The sequence below is a fragment of the Manis javanica genome, chromosome 2 (assembly GCF_040802235.1).
Source record: "Manis javanica isolate MJ-LG chromosome 2, MJ_LKY, whole genome shotgun sequence".
In the NCBI taxonomy this organism is placed as follows: domain Eukaryota; kingdom Metazoa; phylum Chordata; class Mammalia; order Pholidota; family Manidae; genus Manis; species Manis javanica.
In genome coordinates this window covers 206,478,397-206,501,166 of record NC_133157.1, presented here as the reverse complement: position 1 = coordinate 206,501,166, position 22,770 = coordinate 206,478,397, and the positions used below count along the sequence as shown (strand labels likewise).

General features: G+C 36.1%; 1 protein-coding gene across 1 annotated transcript; it reads left to right on the top strand.

The window, feature by feature from the left end:
* Positions 1-1,316: 1,316 nt before the first annotated feature.
* On the top strand, positions 1,317-4,727 carry LOC140845703 (steroid transmembrane transporter SLC22A24-like; the record flags this gene model as incomplete). Its single annotated transcript, XM_073220506.1, is given in 2 exon segments — positions 1,317-1,399; positions 4,553-4,727. Coding segments are annotated over 2 exon segments (258 nt in total), but the record flags the coding sequence as incomplete, so codon positions are not given.
* Between the last annotated feature and the right edge of the window lie 18,043 nt (positions 4,728-22,770).

The following is a 22,770-nucleotide window of genomic DNA, read 5'->3' as shown; positions in this document are numbered from 1 at the left end:
GAGACTGGCAAATAGATGAAACTAAATTGGCCATATGTTGATAATTATTGAAGTTGATTGAAGTATGCATTCTAGTATATTTAACTCTCTTAACTTTTATGTATGTTTGAAAATGTCCACAATAGATAAAGTTCATATAGAAATTAAGTAAAATCTATCTCTTCCAATAGATGGTAATATTTGTGAGAGAGAAGGTAATGTCATTTTTTCCTCCAACCTATATGCCCAGTGACCAGCAATGTTCCTGGCATACACTGGTCCATCATCAAATGATTATTGTTCATTGTTCCAGTTTTCCAATTCTGGGTAACAAACAACTATAAAACATAGTAACATAAAACAATAATTTATTGTAATTTCTTATATTTCTTGGATTAGATTGGGCTCAAAAGGACAGTTTTTATTTGAGATTACTCATGTAGTTGCCCTTATATGGAGGTGGGATTAGAATTTCTTGAAGGCTTCTTCACACCCATCTGGCTAGAACAGGTTGAACTGGCCAGATGTCTCTCTTCACATGGCCTCTCCACGTGGCCTGGTTACACATTCTTAGGATTTGGCAGCCACGGGGTATTAGGACTTTGTATGTGGTTGTTGGCTTCTCTCAGTTTCCAATACACCCATATGAGAGCCGCAAGACTTCTAGTTGTCTAGCCTTGAAAGTGCAATCATTTCTGCAACATGCTATTGGTCAGGCAAGTCATTAAGGTTGAGCCTTATACCAGACGAGGGAAATTGAACTCCATCTTTTGATGTGAGGGTAGCATGTAAGTACAGAGATGGAAGAAATTAATCACAGCCATCTTTAGTGATTATTTACTAGAATTATTGAGTAAGAACATGAAAAAAATGACTTACTGATACATCTAACTTTCAAAGAGAATCTGAGTATTGACATTGCAACAATTACCACTACTTAGAATTCACTTTTTTTTTTTGCATTCCTAGATGTCTTGTGTTTAAAAGTTTCTACCTATGTGAAAGGGAATATTTTATATTCATTGCTCCAACAGTATTTTACATAAATAATATATGTTATATATTATAGCTATATAAACATATATAATATATGAACTATGTATCTCATATAGATATGTAAAATTATATATGTATATAAATGCATACAACTTTCATAGGAAGCCTTGGTGTAGATGTCGCTACACCCATCTCCTGGACAATGCCACTTCTGTCACCAACAACTCCATGAACTTTACAACTGAAGCTCTCTCGAGGGTCCTCAGACCCATGGACCCAAACTACAAAGCAGTGCAATGCCATTGATTCCACCAGTCACAGTGGCAACTCTTAGACTCTAACATGTCACAAATACCAGTGAGCCAGAGACAGAACCATGTTCGAATGGTTGAATATATGACCAAAGCATTTTCATCTCAACCATCGTGATGAAGGTGTGATACAAATTCCATGAGAACAAGTAGTGACAAATCCTTTCCTAAGGGAATAGCTCTAAATTAAATCCACTCAGTGCCATCAGTTATGAGACATAGGCCCCAAATAATAAGTAACATAAGAAGAAGGAAAGAAAATGGAATTTTTGAGCAGCTATCATGGTGTGGTGAGCTACTTTTTCTAACAAAGATTTAAACTTCAGACTCTGGAATCAGTTAGACCTAATCCTGCATCAAGAGCCTGGCATCAAGAGCTGGGGATGGTGCTTAGTATATGCTAACATCTCTGAATCTTAGATTCCAATGTTTAAAATAAGAGCCACTGCCTAGAATTTTTTCCAGTGGATAAATGTGGTAATACATCTAAGCTACTTATGTCATGTGCCCAAAACACAGTTTTCAGTAATGTTTACATCAATGCAGTCAACCAAGTATTATTTTGATTTTATGGAAGAAAACTAAGGAAAACATAAATTTTCTTTCCAAACAGCAAGTTTGTACCAAACCAAGGACTTTTATCTAATTTCCTCTTTGAGAGCTCATGGTCATCCACAAACACATACACGATATTTAATTTAAAAAATGAAATACATATAAGCTCTAGTATGAAAAGTAATATAAAACAATGAAGCATTCTTTATACCCCTAAAGTTCACTGATATTCATCTACCAAGGCATGTTGTATGTCTTTATTTCTGTTTTCTTGGAGTATTTTAGTGTAAATGTGCTGCCCCTGCTAAATTTAATACAATGGTATGATCTGATTTGTTGAAACAGACAAATAGGGTCAGTAACTTACCTCTAGCTTTCTGGATATTATATTTAGTTTCATAATAAATTTTAAGTCTATTTTTAATAGTAGACAATCTATATTTGTTTCATTGGTTTGTTTATGCATTCATTTACCTAACAAAATAAACCTTATACTTCTTTGGTGCTAAAAAAATGGAAAACACTAAAGAAAGAAAAATGGGTAAAACATATGAAAACACTTAATCTACATGCCCTTGGATGCCTCACAAGCATTACCTCTCCCACCAACACTTGCCCCTCAAATGCCCCCCTTCTTTGGAAATGGCACTCCCTTTATTCACTCAATAAACTTATAATTTATGCTTCTTTTCCATATTCTTATTTTCAACTCCTCTCCCACTATTATCTAATTTAGAACCTAAATAAAATAACTTCAACTTTTATACCTCAACTCCTACAAACAGGTCTCAAGATAATAGTATTTCTCATTTACAGATTCCCAAGAGTAAAGTTCAGACTATTAGCCACACTATTTTCCAAATTAAAACAAGAGTGATTGTTCTAAAGCAGAAATATTCTTCTTCTTCTCCAAAAATCGTTTGATGGTTTCTCACCATTTCTGTATAAATGTGAGTGTATATCCAGAATTATGAGATCCTGCATAGGATTCCAAAAGATATCTTCCATCTTCTGTCGTTTCACTGCCCTCCATGCTATTTGTACCCATCCATACCCAGTGCTTATCTGTTCCCTGAGGTGTCTTGATCCATTTCTTCTTAAGCAGCTAAGCCTTATTTCCATACCATAATTTTCTGTTTCCCACTTAATCTTATATAGTATTTTTATTCTTCTCATTTTTCAAGTCTCAGTTTAAATAGCAATTCATAACATTACAACCCATTCTAAACTTCCTCCAGGGATTCAGCACTCCAGTTTGATTTTGTTTTGTATCTTCATTCCTACTAGAATCTTTGAAACATGAGGCATGGGCAGTCTCTCGATCTCTGCTATAATTCCAGTGCCTAGCAAACTACTTGGAATTTAAACATTTTTTAACTACTGGAGCTTAAAAGCATTAAAACAAATCAAGATCATTATCAAATAGTTGTTTCTTTCAAAAACTCATCTTGTAATTCCATATTCCTGCTTCCAGTTTCTTTGTAAATCTCTTTTTATTTACATTTTCAGGGGGATTTAGTGTATGATAAATAACCACTCAAATCATTGTCACAGTCCACATTCATGTTAGGGCAAATGATAGGAACACCCTAAGTGGCTACTTTGCTGACAGGTGAGACTCATCTCCTCACCTACAAGGGATTAAAATATAATGAATAAGCAGTCTCTTTGTTAACAACAGCATTCTCCATGCAGAAGACTAGAAAGATACTTCAGTTAGTGAGAAAGAATTAGAGAGAAGTTTTAAACAGGTAGTACTTCTGGGTAGAGATAAAAATCCAAGAAAATATTGATGCATACAGTCAGCAAGAGTAGACTTCCAGGAGTTGAGATAAATTTGAGCCTTCCATTGTATAAAGGCATTTGGTAAAGTAAAAGAAATTAAGACAGAATCAAGGTAGTTGGACTGAGATCAGTGAATGTGCAGAGACAGGTGTCCTTAAGGTAAGGGGCAAAGAGCATAAAGGGAATAAATTGGTTGCATAACTTTCATAGAAGGTATAATGTTAGAGAAGGTAAAAATGCCCAGATTTTGAAAGACTCTGAAAGGCAAGCTAATAAGATTTAGTTTTCTCCTGAAGCCATAGGGTGCAACAGAAAGTTATTGATCTTTTCTGTAAATGATGGAAATAGGTTTTATGAAGAATGACTTGACAGAAGCAAGCAAAGGAGATTGGAGGAATAAGAAATAGCAGGTGCAAAAGATGACAGGAATAAAAACAGAGGAGTCTACAATGTTATAGGCATTTGGCTTACAAAGTTGTAATAGATGGCAATAAAATGTCCAAGCATATAATATAAAGCAAGTTCAGAGAACTCAATTCTGCAAGAAAGTAATAATTATAGTAGAAACGTGAAGAGTTATAGTGAAGCCATGATCGCATTTTGAAAATATAAGCACAAACACTATTTTGTAAACATCTCAAACCAACAGGTTCGTATTCAATACTTTAAACCTGCCAGGCACTGGACCGAATGTTGTTTTTCTGATACAGTTTCTGATGATAAATAGCTTACATTTTCTTGAGGAATATGGGCTCTTTTAGAACAATTGCACCCAGTCTGATAAATGCAAAAAGACAAGCACCAGATGCTGTAGGCTCATATATAGAAGGTCTAGAGAAGATTCTATATATGTCTACTGTTGCACAGTGGATTTTTGTTTGTTTACTAACTCAATTTGTTATTCCCCAGATTTGGCCCTAAACCAGTGTTGCTATGTTTGCCCCTGATATTGAATTGTTGTAAACTTGCTCCTTATTTGCACTGACTTCCCAAGTTTACTGTATACTAAGATTCATTATGGCAGTATCCCCGGGCACAATACTTAGCAACAACATTATACTTTCTAAGTTAGCTTTAGTTCTCATCTGCCAGTTGGTGTAATGTTTTAAATGTTCATCATTTTATTAAAACTCATTCCTTCTTTGAGTTTTAGAATGGATTCCAACAAAAGCCAAGCCCTCAGCCATGACTGCTCCTTCCTTGTCTATGAGCAGTGGCCAGATTTTACTGGCTGGGTTGGCTTATGTTTCTTGAAAGTGGCTCATTCTACAGTTAGTCATCTCTGCGCCATATTTTACTTCTTCTTGCTCCTGCGGTGTGTTAAATTTTATTTCATAGTTTTGCTAATTTATGGATGTAGGAACTAAAGATCTGCCATGTTATTCTAGCTATCTGTTACTTTGCAACAAGCACTCCAAAACTTAATGGCCAAAAAAATTATTATTCTCCCTTATTTCTGTAGTTTGACTCAACTGGGTAGTTCTTGCCTGGGGCCTCTAATATGATGCAGTCAGATAGGTGACTGGGCTGCTATTATCTAAGGTTCTTTCACAGATTTGTCTTCCCGGGGTGGGGTGGCTGGACTAGGTGGGGGCTGGTTGAGCATCTCTACCCACAAGGCTTCTCCACATGGGTAGCTTGGGCCCCCTCACAGCATGAAAGTCTCAAGTTAGTCAGATTTCTTACATGGCTTCCCTCACAATGAGCAGTCTAAGGGACAGCAAGTGAAACTTGACAGGCTACTAACGTCTGGGTCCAGAAGCAGGAACAGCTGCTATCCTCCACATTCTGTTAGACAAATCAGTCACAGATCCTGCCCAGATTCAAGGGAGATACAGTCTGAATTTCTCAATGACAGGCATGTCCAACAATCTGCAGCCATTTTTAATCATCCAACCTTATAAACTTACTCCCCTGGATTCTATTTTATTTCCTAAAGAATAGAAGAAATGGCATGACTTACATACTAAGACATAGATACTAAGAGACTCCTTCAAATTTCTCTGGATCCACTACTTAATCAGTTATTTTCACCAATTTAATTGATTAAAATGACATTAAGTTTGTATTTCCTTATTCTTTACCATAAGGGGCTCCTTTGCTGGCAGGTGAGGCTTTTCTTCTAACCCACAAGTGATTAAACATGATGAACAAGCATTCTTTCTCATGAACATTATTCTGCACGCTGTAGGCCAAAAAGATACCAGCAGTAAGTGAAAAGAGAGTTAGATATGCAAAGTTGTCTCTCTCTAAAATTTTTATTATTTACCATATTTGAATTTCCTTTTTGAGAACCTGTAGATTTTCAGTTTCTCTTTCTTGTTTCTTATTCTTGTAAAACACACATATAGAGTTACTTATCAGAGATTATTATTATTTAAAATAGTGTTTTTCACAAAACAAACTAGTGGATTTATTAAGGACTCAATAGGAATAAACTTATAAAAGGATATATGATAAACATGAGAGTTCTTTAGATGTAGAAATAGGGCTGGCTTCAGATTACATCCCTGCCACTTGTCACCGAAGTGTTTTTCGGGATCTGCACGCTGGCTGATCATCGCTGGCAAACTAGAGAAAGCACGGCAAGAACTGAAGCCGCTCAATTTCATGGCAGAAAAGATGCTGGGAAGAATCTAAACACGACACATACGATGGTGTTCCAGAAGGAGAGGAAAGAACATGAAGAGAAGCAACAGCTGAAGAACTATGAATAGAAGAGGAACAAGACGACCTTCCACTACGCACTGTTTTGTATTTTTCATTCTTTTTCCCTGAATGTAGAAAGAGTAAACAATTATTTAAGCCAAGGATTTATTTGCTAATAGAGAGGGACTCCATTATTTCATTCAAAATGACGATATTAATACTTCATATTTATTGAGTAATTAAAATATTGTAGCCTCTGTTCTATGACCTTATCTTCAGGAAGCTATCAGGAGGCACATAGTATCATTGAGCTCATTTTACAAGTTGGTATACTAAGAAACAGCAAGAGCCAATAAGTCAAAGTAAAACATTAATTGCAAACTGGGACAAACTCTTTCTCATCTTCAGGATACACAAATAGTGGAGATTCAGTGGTTTTGAAAGAATTCAGACCTTGTTTGCCTGGAAGTTCTGAACTCACTCTAAAATATTTCTTAGCCCCAATTATTTAGTATAAATATTTCTATTTCCACCTTTTTAATGTTTTGAGCTCTGTGCTTTTATCTTTTTTCCCACAGGGCTGTTGACACTTTTCTCTTGTCATAAGACCCTCAAATGTCCCTCTCAGTCTGATCGTTTATAAATAATGAGTCAATATAAAAAAAAACATGGTAGAAACAACAAATTGGTGATATAGTTAACCTTTGTTAATTATTCCTTTTTCTATTACAGATTTTCAACAATGTTTTTCCTTTTTGGCCTGTTGTTGAATTTACACAATTTGGGGAGCAATATGTGTCTGACATGAGCTCTACTTGGAATAATAGATCTCCCAAACAAACACTTTTCATTTTTTGCAATGAAATATGTCAGTCAATGAACCTCAATAGCTTTTATCTCTCCTTTGCTGAAAGCTCCATTTTACTCAACATATTTGTTCCCCAAGGTGAGATTGTCAGTATTTTTGAAGGAAAAATTCTTAGATGATTCATGTTTACTTTGCATTTTGTTTTATGTTGTTGATCAAAATTGCGTACTGCCAGCCATTTTAAACCTGATGCTGTGTAACAGATAATTCTAGTATCACTTGCTAAGGAACCATAGGAATTCAAAAAATGATAGCCTTTAAGAACTAAAACTCAAGGAACAAATATGAAACCCATTTAGTTTCACACCAAAAACCATTATAGGATTTGTGCTCACAACAAAAGACAAAATGAGGAATATGCTCTGCTTTCTTTGGCCTGTATCACAGAAGACAGTGTGCATTTAACACATCACTGAATTGTAACTAGCAAGCATGTAAAAAAAGAATTAAACTCTCATTTTTTTTTATCACCAACGTTGATCAAATTAATTCTATTTGGAATGTTTACAAAGCATTCCTGGACAGCATAAAGAAAAAAAAATCAAGAAGCTGTATTTACTGAGAGGCCCCAGTGTTGAAAATGTGGTTTGAGTCAAGGACGTGACATCCCTGATTCTCACTAGGTCAGCTGGGTTAATGGTCAGACCAGGGACAGAGGAAGGAACAGTGTTGGAACTAAGCTAAGTTTTCCTTGAACATGTGGATTTGCATTGTGCTTCAAGAGCCATACAAAAAAAAGTTTTAATAAGTAGCAGGACATAAAAGTTTAAATCTCAGGGACAAGAGCAAATGTTGGCTCAGTTGATGATCTAGAGACATTAATTTGAGTGACCTTACAGTAAGAAAAAAGGAAAAAAATTATTCTTGGTATTTATATGTTGAGCTTGAGCAGGTGCCAGGGGCAAAATGTATGTTTGTGTGTACATTTTTAAAACTCAAATAAAAATATTTATTTTGAAAGCTATAAGTAAAGAACTAGCCAAAACATAGACTTTCAAGATGTCATAAAGCATGATTAAATCCATAAAAAGCCATGGTGGGAGAGCAGAGCGGTTTGCGTAATCATTGCCTTGTTTGCTCTCAGACCCGTTCTCCGCTCTTCTTCAAAGTCTCCTTGTCTAAATCCCATCACAACTGGCTCTGAATAGCTCACCCCAGTGTGGAGTACTGGTGAGAGATTCAAACACCAAAGAGGAGATTCTATTTTTTCTCATCTTTGCTTGTGTGACTTTTCCAACAGGAGATGTTTCCATTAAAGTAGTCTGAGCTGCTCTTTGATAAACATCAGCTTATTCCCCCATCTCTCTAGCCCTGTTGTCAGTAGTGGCTTTTCTATGGTTGCTAACTGCTATCCCACTTGCCTTTTTAACCTTTTCAACCCTTCTGCAACTACCTGCCTATATCTAAAGTCTCTCTCCTGAACTACTTTGCCTTGTTTCCCTGACTGAACCCTAATGGATACAAAAAATGGAATCAAAAGGGCAGGTGAAGGGACTCGCCTAGAGAAATAGGAATAATATTAAAAGAGCAAAAAATTGAAAAGACATTCAGATGTATATAAATTTATGTAATACTGATCAGGTTCTTGATGACAAGCATTTAAAAATTTATCTAATTCCCTTACTAATAAAGAGATGAGTTCATTCATCCAGAGGGAGGGAGACTATTTGGAGATAGTCTTGAAGATAATGAATAGTTTTTTTTTAATAAAAATTGTATATATTTAAGGTACTTAGATGAATCTGGAGAACATGCTAAGTGAAATAAGCTAGACACAGAAAGAAAAATACTGCATGATAGCCAAAGCAATCCTGAGAAGGAAGAATAAAGCTGGGGGGATTACACTCCCTAACTTTAAGCTCTACTACAAAGCCACAGTAATCAAGACAATTTGGTAGTAGCATAAGAACAGAACCATAGATCAATGGAACAGACTAGAGAGCCCAGCTATAAACCCAACCATATATGGTCAATTAATGCATGATAAAGGAACCATAGATGTACAATGCGGAAATGACAGCCTCTTCAACAGCTGGTGTTGGCAAAACTGAACAGCTACATGTAAGAGAATGAAACTGGATTATTGTCTAACCCCATATGCAAAAGAAAACTCAAAAAGGATCAAAAACCTGAATGTACGTCATGAGACCATAAAACTCTTAGAAAAAAACATAGGCAAAACTCTCTTGGACATAAACATGAGCAACTTCTTCATGAACATATCTCTCTGGGCAGGAGAAATAAAAGCAAAAATGAACAAGTGGGACTATATCAAACTAAAACCTTCTGTACAGCAAAGGACAGCATCAGTAGAACAAAAAGACATCCTATGGTATGAAAGAAAATATTCATAAATGACATATCCAATAAAGGATTGACATCCAAGTGATATAAAGAGCACACATACCTCAACAAACAAAAAGCAAATAATCCAATTAAAAAATTGGCAGAGGAGCTGAACAGACACTTCTCCAAAGAAGAAATTCAGATGGCCAACAGACACATGAAAAGATGCTCCACATCGCTAATCATCAGAGAAATGCAAATAAAAACCACAATGAGATATGACCTCACACCAGTTAGGATGGCAACATCCAAAAGACAAACAACAATAAATGTTGGCAAGGATGTAGAGAAAGGGGAACCCTCCTACACTGCTGGTGGGAATGTAAATTAGTTCAACCATTGTGGAAAGCAGTATGGAGGTTCCTCAAAAAACTCAAAATAGAAATACAATTTGATCCAGGAACTCCACTTCTAGGAATTTACCCTAAGAATGGAGCAGCCCAGTTTGAAAAAGACATATGCACCCCTATGTTTATCGCAGCACTATTTACAATAGCCAAGAAATGGAAGCAACCTAAGTGTCCATCAGTAGATGAATAAATAAAGAAGATGTGGTACATATACACAATGGAATATTATTCAGCCATAAGAAGAAAACAAATCCTACCATTTGCAACAACATGGTTGGAGCTAGAGGGTATTATGCTCAGTGAAATAAGCCAGGTGGAGAAATACAAGTATCAAATGGTTTCACTCGTCTGTGGAATATAAGGACAAAGAAAAAACTGAAGGAACAAAATATCAGCAGACTCACAGAACCCAAGAATGGACTAACAGCTACAAAAGGGAAAGGGACTGGGGAGGATGGGTGGGAAGGGAGGGATAAGGGGGGGGAAAAGGGGCATTATGATTAGCACACATGATGTAGGGGGAGGGCACAGAGAAGGCAGTACAGCACAAAGAAGACAAGTAGTGACTCTATAGCATGTTACTACGCTGATGGACAGTGACTGTAATGGGGTATGTGGTGGGAACTTGATAATGGGAGGAGTCTTGTAACCATAATGTTGCTCATGTAATTGTACGTTAATAATACCAAAATAAAAAAAAGAAAAATACTGCATGATCTCACTTACATGTGGAATCTAAAGAAGTCAAATTCATAGAATCAAAGAGTAGAAAGGTGAATGAAGTTTTAAATCTTGAGTGTGGAAAGTGGAAGAAAAGTAGATCAGAAAGAATATTGAGACATAAAATCCCTCAGCCAATAAAATGTGGTAGCATCAATGAGAATTATACTAAATGTATATGCATCCCATAAGATGTTTTCCTATGTTATATACCCCAGAACCCATGTGTTCTCTACAACTAAGAGCATCTGAACTACCCAATCTATTTTGTATTGTCTTCTTTTAAACTGATTATCATTTACATATAATAATTTCACCTTTTTAAGGTATACAATTTGGTGACTTTACAGAATATATACAATCATACAAATATCACAATCCAGATAGAGAAAAAGTCCATCATTCCAAAAGCTCTCATTGTCTTTGTAGTTAATACTCTCTTATATCCAGCTCTCAGTAAACATTCATCTATTTTGTCCCTATAGTTTTCTTTCCAGATGTCATAAATAGAATCACATGGTTATATATCTGGGATTTATAATGTTTAGGGCTTCTTTCATTTAGCATAATGCTTTAGATATCCCTTCAAAGTGTGGCATGTATCAGAAGTCCATTTATTTTTACTCCTTAGTAATATTCCGCTTTATAGAGGTACTACAGGTTGTTTATCTGTTAACAGTTGATAAACATTTGGGTTGTCTGCACATACAGCTATTATGAATAAAGCTGCTATAAATATTTGCATACAGATCACTGAGTATATGTGTTTATTTCTTTGGATATACACTTCAAAGTTCATTTTGTGTGTATATTTTTATCTACACAGGGTTTCGTAAAGCTATGTGTTAACATTCAAATAACAGTTATGTCTTAACGTTTACCAAATGTGACAACATGGATGATCCTGAAGGACATTTCACCTAGTGAAGTAAACCAGACAGAGAAAAAGAGTACTTCATGATTTCATTGATATGTGGAATTTTAAAAAGTCGAACTCAAAGAAACAGAGTAGACTGATGATTAGCAGGGGCTGCAGTGGGGAGAGAAATGGCGAGATGTTAGCCAAAGGGCACAAACTTTCAGTGATGACTAAGTTCTAAGATCTGACGCACAGCATGGTGATAACAGTTACTAATACTATATTGTACAGTTGAAATTAGCTAAGAAAGTAAATAAGTGTTGTCACAGCACACAAAATAAGTAATAACTATGTGAGGTGATGAATATGCTATTTATTTAATTGTGGTAATCATTTCACAATGTATATAACGTATACCAAAGTATCGCATGGTACACCTTTAGGCAATTTTTACATATCAATCATACCTCCTTGAAACTGATAACAAAAACATGTTCTAATATAAAACCTCTACTTCTTAAATACAGGGCTCCACAATCATAACTTTTATTATATACAGATTTAATAGCTGCAGATTTAAACTTGGCGAATTTGCAGTGGCATTTCATATTACAACCTAGAGATTGTTTTTGTGCCTTAGGTACATAAGCAATAGGAATGGTAACTATAAAAATGGGAGAAATAAAACAAATCGTGATTATACTTTATTGATGGCTTCCACTGAAAGCCTTTTCTTCCAGGATAATGCTGTCATTCTCCTCAGTCATCTATCCTTCACAGCAGGTCTCTGCCACAGCTGTCTGCTTCTCTCTGCCTCCATTGCCTGTTAGCTTTCTACTAAAGCAAAGCCAACAGAGTTTAACAGAATTTTACAGTATAATGGGATGCGCATGATAAAATGCTTTTATAGTGTTATTATAAAGACCAAATAAGGCAACCCACAAAAAGTTACAACAGTAAGATCATAAGAAAATGACTGCCAAGCGGGTAACACTGAACTACGACATAGGCATAGATCAAGCCACAGAGATTGGCAGAGTCTGAGAGACACGCAAAGTACATGCTCCAGTGAAAGACATGCAAATACATGTGACATAACAACTGGGTCTACTTCGAAGGTTTGTTACCACGGAAATAATCTATCTGGCTTCAAGTAGGTATTCAGGGAATGAGCAGTTCTTTTTAACGTAGTATGATTTTTGGAGTAAATATGCTTTTCAGAATAATGTAATACTGAGGTCCTTGAATCTAGATCATTTAAATGCAGGATGTCTCACCATTTAATGAACCGCGACAGACTGCCTAGGGATATCAGTTACTCTCACTTCGTTTCCTGTTTACAGCCGTCACTTCTGTGCCTTGGAATCGCGATGGCAAAGGAGCCATGGCAATGCGCCCTAACATTACCAGGGCCCACTTCATGGGGGTCACTCCTACAGGGAGCAGGTAAAAGTGGAGCCTGTGGTACCTTTGGAGAGAATGAGTGAATGAAGTGTTTTAAAAGAAACGTTAGCAATTCCCAGGAAGTAAAGAGCAGATGAAGATAGGCACTGAGCAAATGTTTGAGTACCTATAATTTCATATGTGTACCCACAGATCTTTTGAGTGCCTATATTTTATAATCACGTCTCACTTTCCTATGGGTCTCCCCAGAAACCTGACACTGGATGTCAAGTTGTTCATCCACAAGATTGCCACAGCCTTTGTATAATACTATCCCACTATCAACCATTCTCACCTACCCTAACCACACTAACACATCTACCCTTGTGTATTTACTTGCTTATATTACATATACATCCTATACAATATTGCATTGCCTCCAGAAAATTCTAATGAAGCAACATCTTAGAATAACAGTACTTACAAATTATCTGATAGGCTCTGGATTTGATACACAATGTCATAAAACAAGCAATAAAATTCAAATGGAAGTTAAGGCCCCATTTAAGTCATTAAAATATGCGGAAAACTCCACTTTGCCCTATTATGGGAAGCAAATTTTGTATTAATAATATTTGGTAAATATTTTCTATAAAAATAGAAGATACTTTTGCTGTGATTATCTGAATTTTCTCATCCCTAGTATGGGTTCTTTGTTATAGAGAATGAATGGGACTTTTTAACTGAAGATGGTTACAAGTCCTGGAGAATTCTGGACTAAAATACTCTTAAAATAAGGAACTGAAATGCTCTTATATTTATTTTTGGAGACTTAGAACAAGACCAGTGTACTGTGTAAAAAGGAAAAAAATCTGTGTAATGGGAATTAAACTAATTAAATTTAGAATCATAAGGTCTTTTAAAAAAGACTAAATTTACTCATTAATAGACTTTTCCATCTTGGAAAGGCTCTTTAAGCATTATGATTGTTTCCTTACATATAAAATATAACAATTGATTTTGAATATTAATGTCACCACAAATATAAAATCATTTTATGTGTCCTTTATAAGGGCAAGATAGCATACACACTAAAAAATTCAGCTATCAATATCAACCAATATTAAGTAAATTGAACTTCAATATACTGTCAAAATTTCCATTAGGTTTTCAAATTTCAGGGAAATATAGGCCTTAGGGAAAACAATTCCTCTAAAAAGTATCCACAAATGCAAATGAGTGGACTGAGTGATGCAAAATAACACAAGGTTCAAGACTTTCTTCAAAAGGGATATGGTTCATTCAGTCATTTCAATGACTTCTTCAAAAGAAAGAATTATACATACCATTCACGCATAAGACATGGCCATGATCTAATGGACCTTCTTAATGAAGTTCTGACCATAAATGACCATAGTGCGTGAACACATCAGGCTGGTTATGACATTAATACCTCTCAGCTCCAAACACACTCATCTTGTCTCTGCTTTGCTTTTGCTATGCTGGGACTCTGAAAACCACATTTCTGCTTTTGTAGATGGCTCTCTGTCAACCTTTACCATTAGGGAGAGCTAAACACACATATTGTAAGGGTGGGAGGGGAAGAGGATTGCTCCTTGTCTACTTCACATCCCCATAGTGTCACACCACGTCTCTTCACTCAAGTCACGGTGACAGTTTATAGTGCCAACATGTACAACCAGATTATCATGCACCACCAAGAGTTACATGTGCCAGCTGGTCTGCACCCCTTCTTCAAAGGCCTGGGTCTAGGCCATGTGGGGTCCATCCTCCCAATTCAGAGACACTCAGATTAGTGCCTGCACCTCAGATACCTGAGTTTCAGTTCTACTAGGTGTCCCTTTTAAAAGCGTAAAGTTTAAAACTCCAACCTTCTCTCTGTTTTCCAATACCTATGAATGATATTTTCTTCCTACAATAGTTTCCTATGGGGCACTCGACTGTTTTCCTCTTGACTTTTCAGTTTCTGAATTAACATTTTTTATATATTAAGTTACATCTGCTCTATACTGATGTGGTTTCTTTCCTGACTGGACCCTCACTGATGAACACATGAATAAACAAAAGTCCAGATTGTAAAAGTGTCCTGAAGAAAACAAACAGGGTGTCATTTCAGGACCAGAGAGAGGATAAATTGTAATGGGAACAAAATCATGTTTTTTTAGGGTAGATCTTATATTTCTTGAGAAGGTGACTTTGAAACTGAAACCTGGCAAGTGAGAAGAAGCCATGTATATAACGTGTCAGCGTTTCAACATTGGAAAAGATAAGTATTAGCTAAAAACCTTGAAGTGGCAAAAATATTTGAATTTTCTAGGGAAAGCTGAAAAGTGTAGTGGATATCAGAAAGCAGACAGTAAGAAAAACAGGCCAACAGACATTCAACATTCCTATGGAACAGGAGCTAGCAACCTAACACCCATAGGCCAAATCTGTTATAAGAAAACAGTCACACATATTTGTTTATAATTACCTATGGCTCCCTTCACTCAATAATGACAGAGTTGAGCAATTATAAGAGACCATTTAACCTGCAAAGTCTAAAGTATTTACTGTCTAGATCTTTATAGACAAAATGCACTGTCCTCATTTGAACATCCTTGGGCACAGTACGAAAATTGGGTGTCAGTTTGGTGTGGAGGGCAGCATTGAAGAGTTTTAAGCAAAAGAGGAGCTAATACAAATGCCAATTATTATTTTATCCTATTTTGTCACTGGTAAGAAGGCACTGGTTATATACAAATAAATACTATTAGAATGTACATACTTTAAAGAAAATCTTGACTGGAGTAACAAAAGTTCTACAGAAAAAAGAAATCAGACTCATTTGAAGTTTTTGCTTTAACACCTAAGTCTCTTTTTATATGTCCATTATTCAAGACATATTTATATTTATTAGTGGTCTGGTTGCAACACTAGTTCTTTAGTATTGATAACTGAACAGTATTTTGCACCATTTCTAATGATTCTCTATGGATCACTGCCTATCATGGGCTCCATATGTGTCTACTTCGACCAGAGACACGAAATCTACCTCTCCCTGACACCATAATGAATATGGAAAGATAGTGAGCATAATTCATTTAAGCCAAACTAGATTCTGTTATAGCATAGCGACCAGGAATGAATCCAAATTTTACATGCATTTTACATGTTTGAAAATTTCTTTATAGTGAGCCACTCTATCAATATTTGAATCTATATAAATAGCATGCAAAGATAGCATACTACATATTTAAGGACATTAGATTTTACTGGAACCATATTAGTAATCCTTATATTGATAAGAAACCTGGCAATATTGGAAGTACATATATATAAGGGACATAAAAAAAGGCACTGATGTGCAATGAATATGAATGGGAGTAAGAAACATCCACAAATATAGTTTCTTCCTAAATTAATCTGTGAATTCAGTACAATATCACAATGCAAACTGACTCTAAGATTCATATAAAGATAAGTTTTTAAAAGAATGCAAGAAGGGTCAAAAAAATTAAGAAAAGGAAATTTATGTATGGAGGTGAGCAGTGGAGATACTGAGAGATAGAAAGAGAATGGTGCTTGCCCAAATAAACAGATTCATTTTAAATACATAAATTAGAAATATGATGTTAACATAAGATTAGAAAAACAGTAGGAAAAAAATAGATTATTTAGTCACAGTATGCATATGAAAAATATGATAGAGGTTGCATAAAAAGTATATCAAGAAGGAAATGCCAAATGATTTCCCTCATTTGTGGAGTATAACAATGAAGTAAAACTAAAGGAACAAAATGGCAGTAGACTCAGAAACTCCAAGAATGAACTAGTGGTTACCAAAGGGGAGGGGTGTGGGAGGGCAGGTGGGGAGGGAGGGAGAAGGGGATTGAGGGGTATTATGTTTAATACATGGTGTGAGGGATCATGGGGAGAACAGTGTAGCACAGAGAAGGCACATAGTGGATCTCTGGCATCTTGCTGCACTGATGGGCAATGACTGCATTGGGGTATGGGTGGGGACTTGATAATTGGGTAAAAGTAGTAACCACATTGTTTTTTCATGTGAAACCTTCATAAGAGTATATATCAATCATACCTTAATAAAAAAATTTTTTTTAAGTATGTCAAGAAGGTACTGAGTTATTCTATTGATGCTGCAAAATTCACTTTAATACAAAAAAAATTATTTAAAATGTAAAAATAAAGTACAGATAAATTAATGATCTTATTTGGAGGGAAACAGCCCTTATGACATCAGGAAACTGTTTCTTTAAAAAGAAACAAATGAAAATGGTAACAAATGTGACTCTCCCACCAAAAAAAGAATAAGAAAAGTAATCAAAATTAAAAGTAATAGACAAGTGGTAGGATTTGTTGCTTTCAGTAACAATGAATTATGTAGGAAAGCAATCTTTCTTCACATAAACCTTATAAAATCTGAATAAACTATATCACCAAAAAAATAAAAGCTATTTGAAGGAACTGGTGAACAGTCAAAAAACAGAAACTGGAGCAAACTCCACTCTTGGAAGACTGAAAGTGCACAGAGCAAGATTTATTTTTTTGAGGTTTCTTGATTTAAGGGCCTTTCCCAATCCTCACAGTGAGGGGTACAGGAAGCCACAGTTTCACTGGCTTGAGACCTCACAGGTAACAAAGCAACTAAAAAATTGGGTGAGAAGTCCTGGAAAGATATAAACACAGACATTTACATGCATATTTAAAAATGCACATAGGTGAATGCACACTGCAGCCATATATGCAAATACACATGTGTACATATGTCTATAGGAAATGTGTACATATTAATATACATGTGTTTATATTATACATGTATGCATACACAAACATAGGTGCATAATGTATGTATGCACACATACATGTTTACATATAGGTATGCATTTATGTAGACGTATCATATAGTGTTGTATAACTATATATTGATATATATACAATTCATAATGTTGATTAAAAAGGTATAGAATTATAAAAAGAGAAAATATTTAAAATCAAACAAACACTAATAATTTTTACATTTTGAAATATTTTAAGCCTAAAATAATGTATACTGGAGTATTAATGTGTTTGTGTCAGGGGAGAATACCTAGAATGAAGAAAAGTTAGTATGCCAAAGCAGACTTCAATATTTTCCTGATGCTATACAGAGTCATTATAAAAAACTCAAACATATTTCATCTTACTTAAGAGAAGCATTTTATATAGTTGATCACTGCTCCTCATTTGGTAGACTTCCCTTATTTGGTTTAAAGAGTCCCACAATATTTTGGTGTTCTCCAAACTATTGATGGTTTCCTTGTCATATTTTCCAGGAATTCCGTTCTCCCAGCAGCTAAATACTGGAGTATCCGAAGGCTCACTAACCATGTTTGGTTTAGCCACTAAACATTTTTCTATTTATATTTAATACTTTGGTAATCTCATCTCATTTTATAATTTTAAGTCCAATTACATATATTTTAATGCAGTTTGTCCCCAACTCCAGTTTCAGATACTCAAATGCCCAATGAGGAACTCCACTGGTAGGCAGTGGCAATGGACTTCCGCTTGCTCAGGGCATACAACCATGCGGGGATCCTCCTCTCGCCTTGCTTTCCCTTGTTACCCCGTGAAATCAATCAGAGAAATTTTTTAGTAAATTTCCAATAATGTTAAAACAACACCACCGCTTCTTGAGTCTTCCAAAATCTCAGTTCCTATCACAGACCAATGGTGCCTGTTGCAGAGGTGTTCTGGAAACAGATTCGGAGGCAGAGTTTGGAGTACAAGATGTTCATTGGGGAGCGACACTTGTAAAGGGAAGTGGCAGAAGCAGAGATGAGCAATGGGTGTAACGTCTCCAAATCCACAATTTTTTTTCTATAAATTAAACTTCTTTTTTTATTCTACCATGGTGGAGAAGATGCCATAGATTTATGGGTTTATTAATTGCCATATTTGCATATCTTTGAATCTTGTCATTCCCCTCTGCAGACACTTAGGTTTCATCTCTTCCCACTCTGCAAATCCACATCTGTCTGTTTATATTCCATATTCCAATGCATTCTTTAATATTATTTGTTCTTAGGGCTTCTACACAGTTTATTGAAATTCTCTCATATGTAACATGCAGTTAATCCATGCCATTACCCCAGCATGTTGATTTAGCAAATCATACATTTAATGAGGTTGGTGAACTACCATGTAAGGTAAAAATAAATTGTACTTTACTTGCAACACATCTCTGCCATTCAGCTCTGCCTTTTGGTTTCTTTCATTTTGGAGACAGATATTGCAAGATCACTAGCTACAAAGGACCACAAAGGAATGGCAGTTTAGAACACACAGAATGTGAAAGAAGTGTTGGACCTCTTCACTGAAGAGAAACGCAAAAATCTTGCTCACATGTATATTACTAAAAGCATCGCCCAAGACCACATCTCCTCCATAGTTGAGTCGAAGGTCCAATTCAAACATGTGGGTAGAATATTTAGAATTTTGTTCTATTTGCCACCTATTAAAAGTAAAATTGAGTTTAAAATATGAAAACCAAATTTCTAACTCATTCTTCACCACATGTTAATTGTTAATCTTTGAAATTCAGGGTTTTTACCCCTCATCTCTGAAATAGGATAACAGAGTCATCCTTTTCCTACTTCATGGGACTGTTCTAAGGAAAGTGCATACAATTAAATTGTAAATGTTTAAAGAGTTATTTTATCCAGAAGATTGTTGATCTGTCCTATAATTTCTTAGGCTACCCATGTATCCTTTTAGAGTTTAAATTGACAAGCCTATAATCAGCAAATCTTCTAATTACAATTTCTCCCTTTGTTCTTTTATTATACAACATTTCAGTGTTGCATGTAAGTGGTCACACTGAGCCTCCTTTACCTTTTTTGAAGGAAATAATTATGTTTCTCTTTTTTTTTTTTTTTTTTTTTTTTTTTTTTTTTTTTTTTGAGAGGGCATCTCTCATATTTATTGATCAAATGGTTGTTAACAACAATAAAATTCAGTATAGGGGGGTCAATGCTCAATGTACAATCATTAATCCATCTCAAGCCTAATTCTCGTCAGTCTCCAATCTTCTGAAGCATAACGAACAAGTTCTTACATGGTGAACGAATTCTTACAGAGTGAATAAATTCTTACATGGTGAACAGTACAAGGGCAGTCATCACAGAAACTTTCGGTTTTGATCATGCAATATGACCTATAAACCATCAGGTCAAATATGAATATTCATTTGATTTTTGTACTTGATTTATATGTTGATCCCACATTTCTCCTATTATTATTATTATTTTTATTTTTAATAAAATGCTGAAGTGGTAGGTAGATGCAAGATAAAGGTAGAAAACATAGTTTAGTGCTGTAAGAAGGCAAATGTAGATGATCAGATGATCAGGTGTGTGCCTATGGACTAAGTATTAATCCAGGCTAGACAAGGGCAGCAAAACATCCACGGATGCAGAAGATTTCTCTCAAAGCAGGGGGGGTGAGGTTCTGAGCCTCACCTCTGTTGATCCCCAAATTCTCACCTGATGGCCCCCCTGCGACTGTGCCTGTCTTAGGTTGTTCCTCCCTTGAGGAATCTTACCCGTCTCTGGCTAACCAGTCATCTTCCGGGGCCATACAGGGAAATGTAAAGTTGGTAAGTGAGAGAGAAGCCATATTGTTTGCAAAGGTTAGCTTTTTACTTCTTTGCAGATTTATGCCCTGTGGCTTCTATGCCCAGCACTTGTCTCGAGGTATCTTTACCACCTGGAGGAATTATGATACTCGGTAAATTCGATATGAGGCACGAATTCTATTTAAAGTTTGTAATTAGGAAGGAAGAAGAAAAGCTATAGATGTAGCATATGAAGGAAACTTGGGAGGATTGATTATTTCTTTGACATATCTTCTTGTATAGTACCTTAAGTATGTATAGGTTTTAAACTACTAACTAATTTGCACACACATATTGACATAATAGGAATACGGTGACATAAACAAAGCAAATCTATAATTACCAGCCATCTCCAGTGAAGCCAAGAAAACCATTTAGGCACCCTAGGCATTTGTGAAAATTTATCTATGATATGATGGATATTTTCCAACTGTACTTGAACCATCAGACAAATTAAAGCAGCCCATTTCTGGGATCTGTTCACATCCCATATGTTCTTTTAACCATAGATAGTCTATAGTCATGAGATTTTGGGGTGCTACAACTTGCACCCCTCCCAACTCCTGGTTGAGTTCCAACAGTACAGATCCAGTCAAATTCGTTGTCTCACTGTATGCACATGCCAGCCTAGACATCTCCCTCCTCCTTCTCATGGCAAGTCCAGGAGATGGTGGGCTGGATGCAGCCACAACCGCAGCATCGTCCGGATCCCTGTGGAGGCTTTTTGATGATCATCCCCCGGCACGAGTCCTCCAGAGAGTGCTGATGCCGGAAGCTCCTCCTCATATCGTATCTTAGTTCATTTTCTGGGTATCCAAGCTAGGCCTTGATCTTCTGCGTAGAAACAAACAGACCCTTTGCCCACACTTTGACATGCCCTCTATACCACTGTGCAGAACTCATTGGAGGTCAGCACACAGGAACTGCTTTTTTTTTTTTTTTTTTTAATTAAGAGAAAGGAATATTATCAGAAAAGAGTACCTCCATAGCTGATCATCTGACACCCTTTAAGTGATCAACATTAAGGATATTTAAAGCATGCGTTGATCTTTGATTTACCAATAGTTTTATCCTGTTAAGGAGTAATCCCCCTTTTCTTTCTTTCTTTCTTTTTTTTTTTTTTTTTTTTTTTAATTTTTAATCTACACTTACCTGAAGAATACTATGTTTACTATGCTCTCCCCTATATCAGGTCCCCCCTAACAACCACATTACGGTTACTGTCCATCAGCTTAGCAAAATGTTGTAGAGTCACTACTTGTCCTCTCTGTGTTGTGCAGCCCACCCTCCCCTTTCTCCCTCCCCCCCATGCATGCTAATCTTAATACCCCCCTTCTTCTTCCCCCCCTTATCCCTCCCTGCCCACCCATCCTCCCCAGTTCCTTTCCCTTTGGTACCTGTTAGTCCATTTTTGGGTTCTGTAATTCTGCTGCTGTTTTGTTCCTTCAGTTTTTCCTTTGTTCCTATACTCCTCAGATGAGTGAAATCATTTGGTATTTCTCTTTCTCCGCTTGGCTTATTTCACTGAGCATAATACTCTCCAGCTCCATCCATGTTGCTGCAAATGGTTGGATTTTTCCACTTCTTATGGCTGAGTAGTATTCCATTGTGTATATGTACCACATCTTCTTTATCCATTCATCTACAGATGGACATTTAGGTTGCTTCCAATTCTTGGCTATTGTAAATAGTGCTGCGATAAACATAGGAGTGCATCTGTCTTTCTCAAACTTGATTGCTGCGTTCTTAGGGTAAATTCCTAGGAGTGGAATTCCTGGGTCAAATGGTAGGTCTGTTTTGAGCATTTTGATGCACCTCCATACTGCTTTCCACAATGGTTGAACTAATTTACATTCCCACCAGCAGTGTAGGAGGGTTCCCCTTTCTCCACAGCCTCGCCAACATTTGTTGTTGTTTGTCTTTTGGATGGCAGCTATCCTTACTGGTGTGAGGTGATACCTCATTGTAGTTTTAATTTGCATTTCTCTGATAATTAGCGATGTGGAGCATCTTTTCATGTGTCTCTTGGCCATCTGTATTTCTTTTTTGGAGAACTGTCTGTTCAGTTCCTCTGCCCATTTTTTAATTGGGTTATTTGTTTTTTGTTTGTTGAGGCGTGTGAGCTCTTTATATATTCTGGACGTCAAGCCTTTATCAGATCTGTCATTTTCAAATATATTCTCCCATACTGTAGGGTTCCTTTTTGTTCTATTGATGGTGTCTTTCGCTGTACAGAAGCTTTTCAGCTTAATGTAGTCCCACTTGCTCATTTTTGCTGTTGTTTTCCTTGC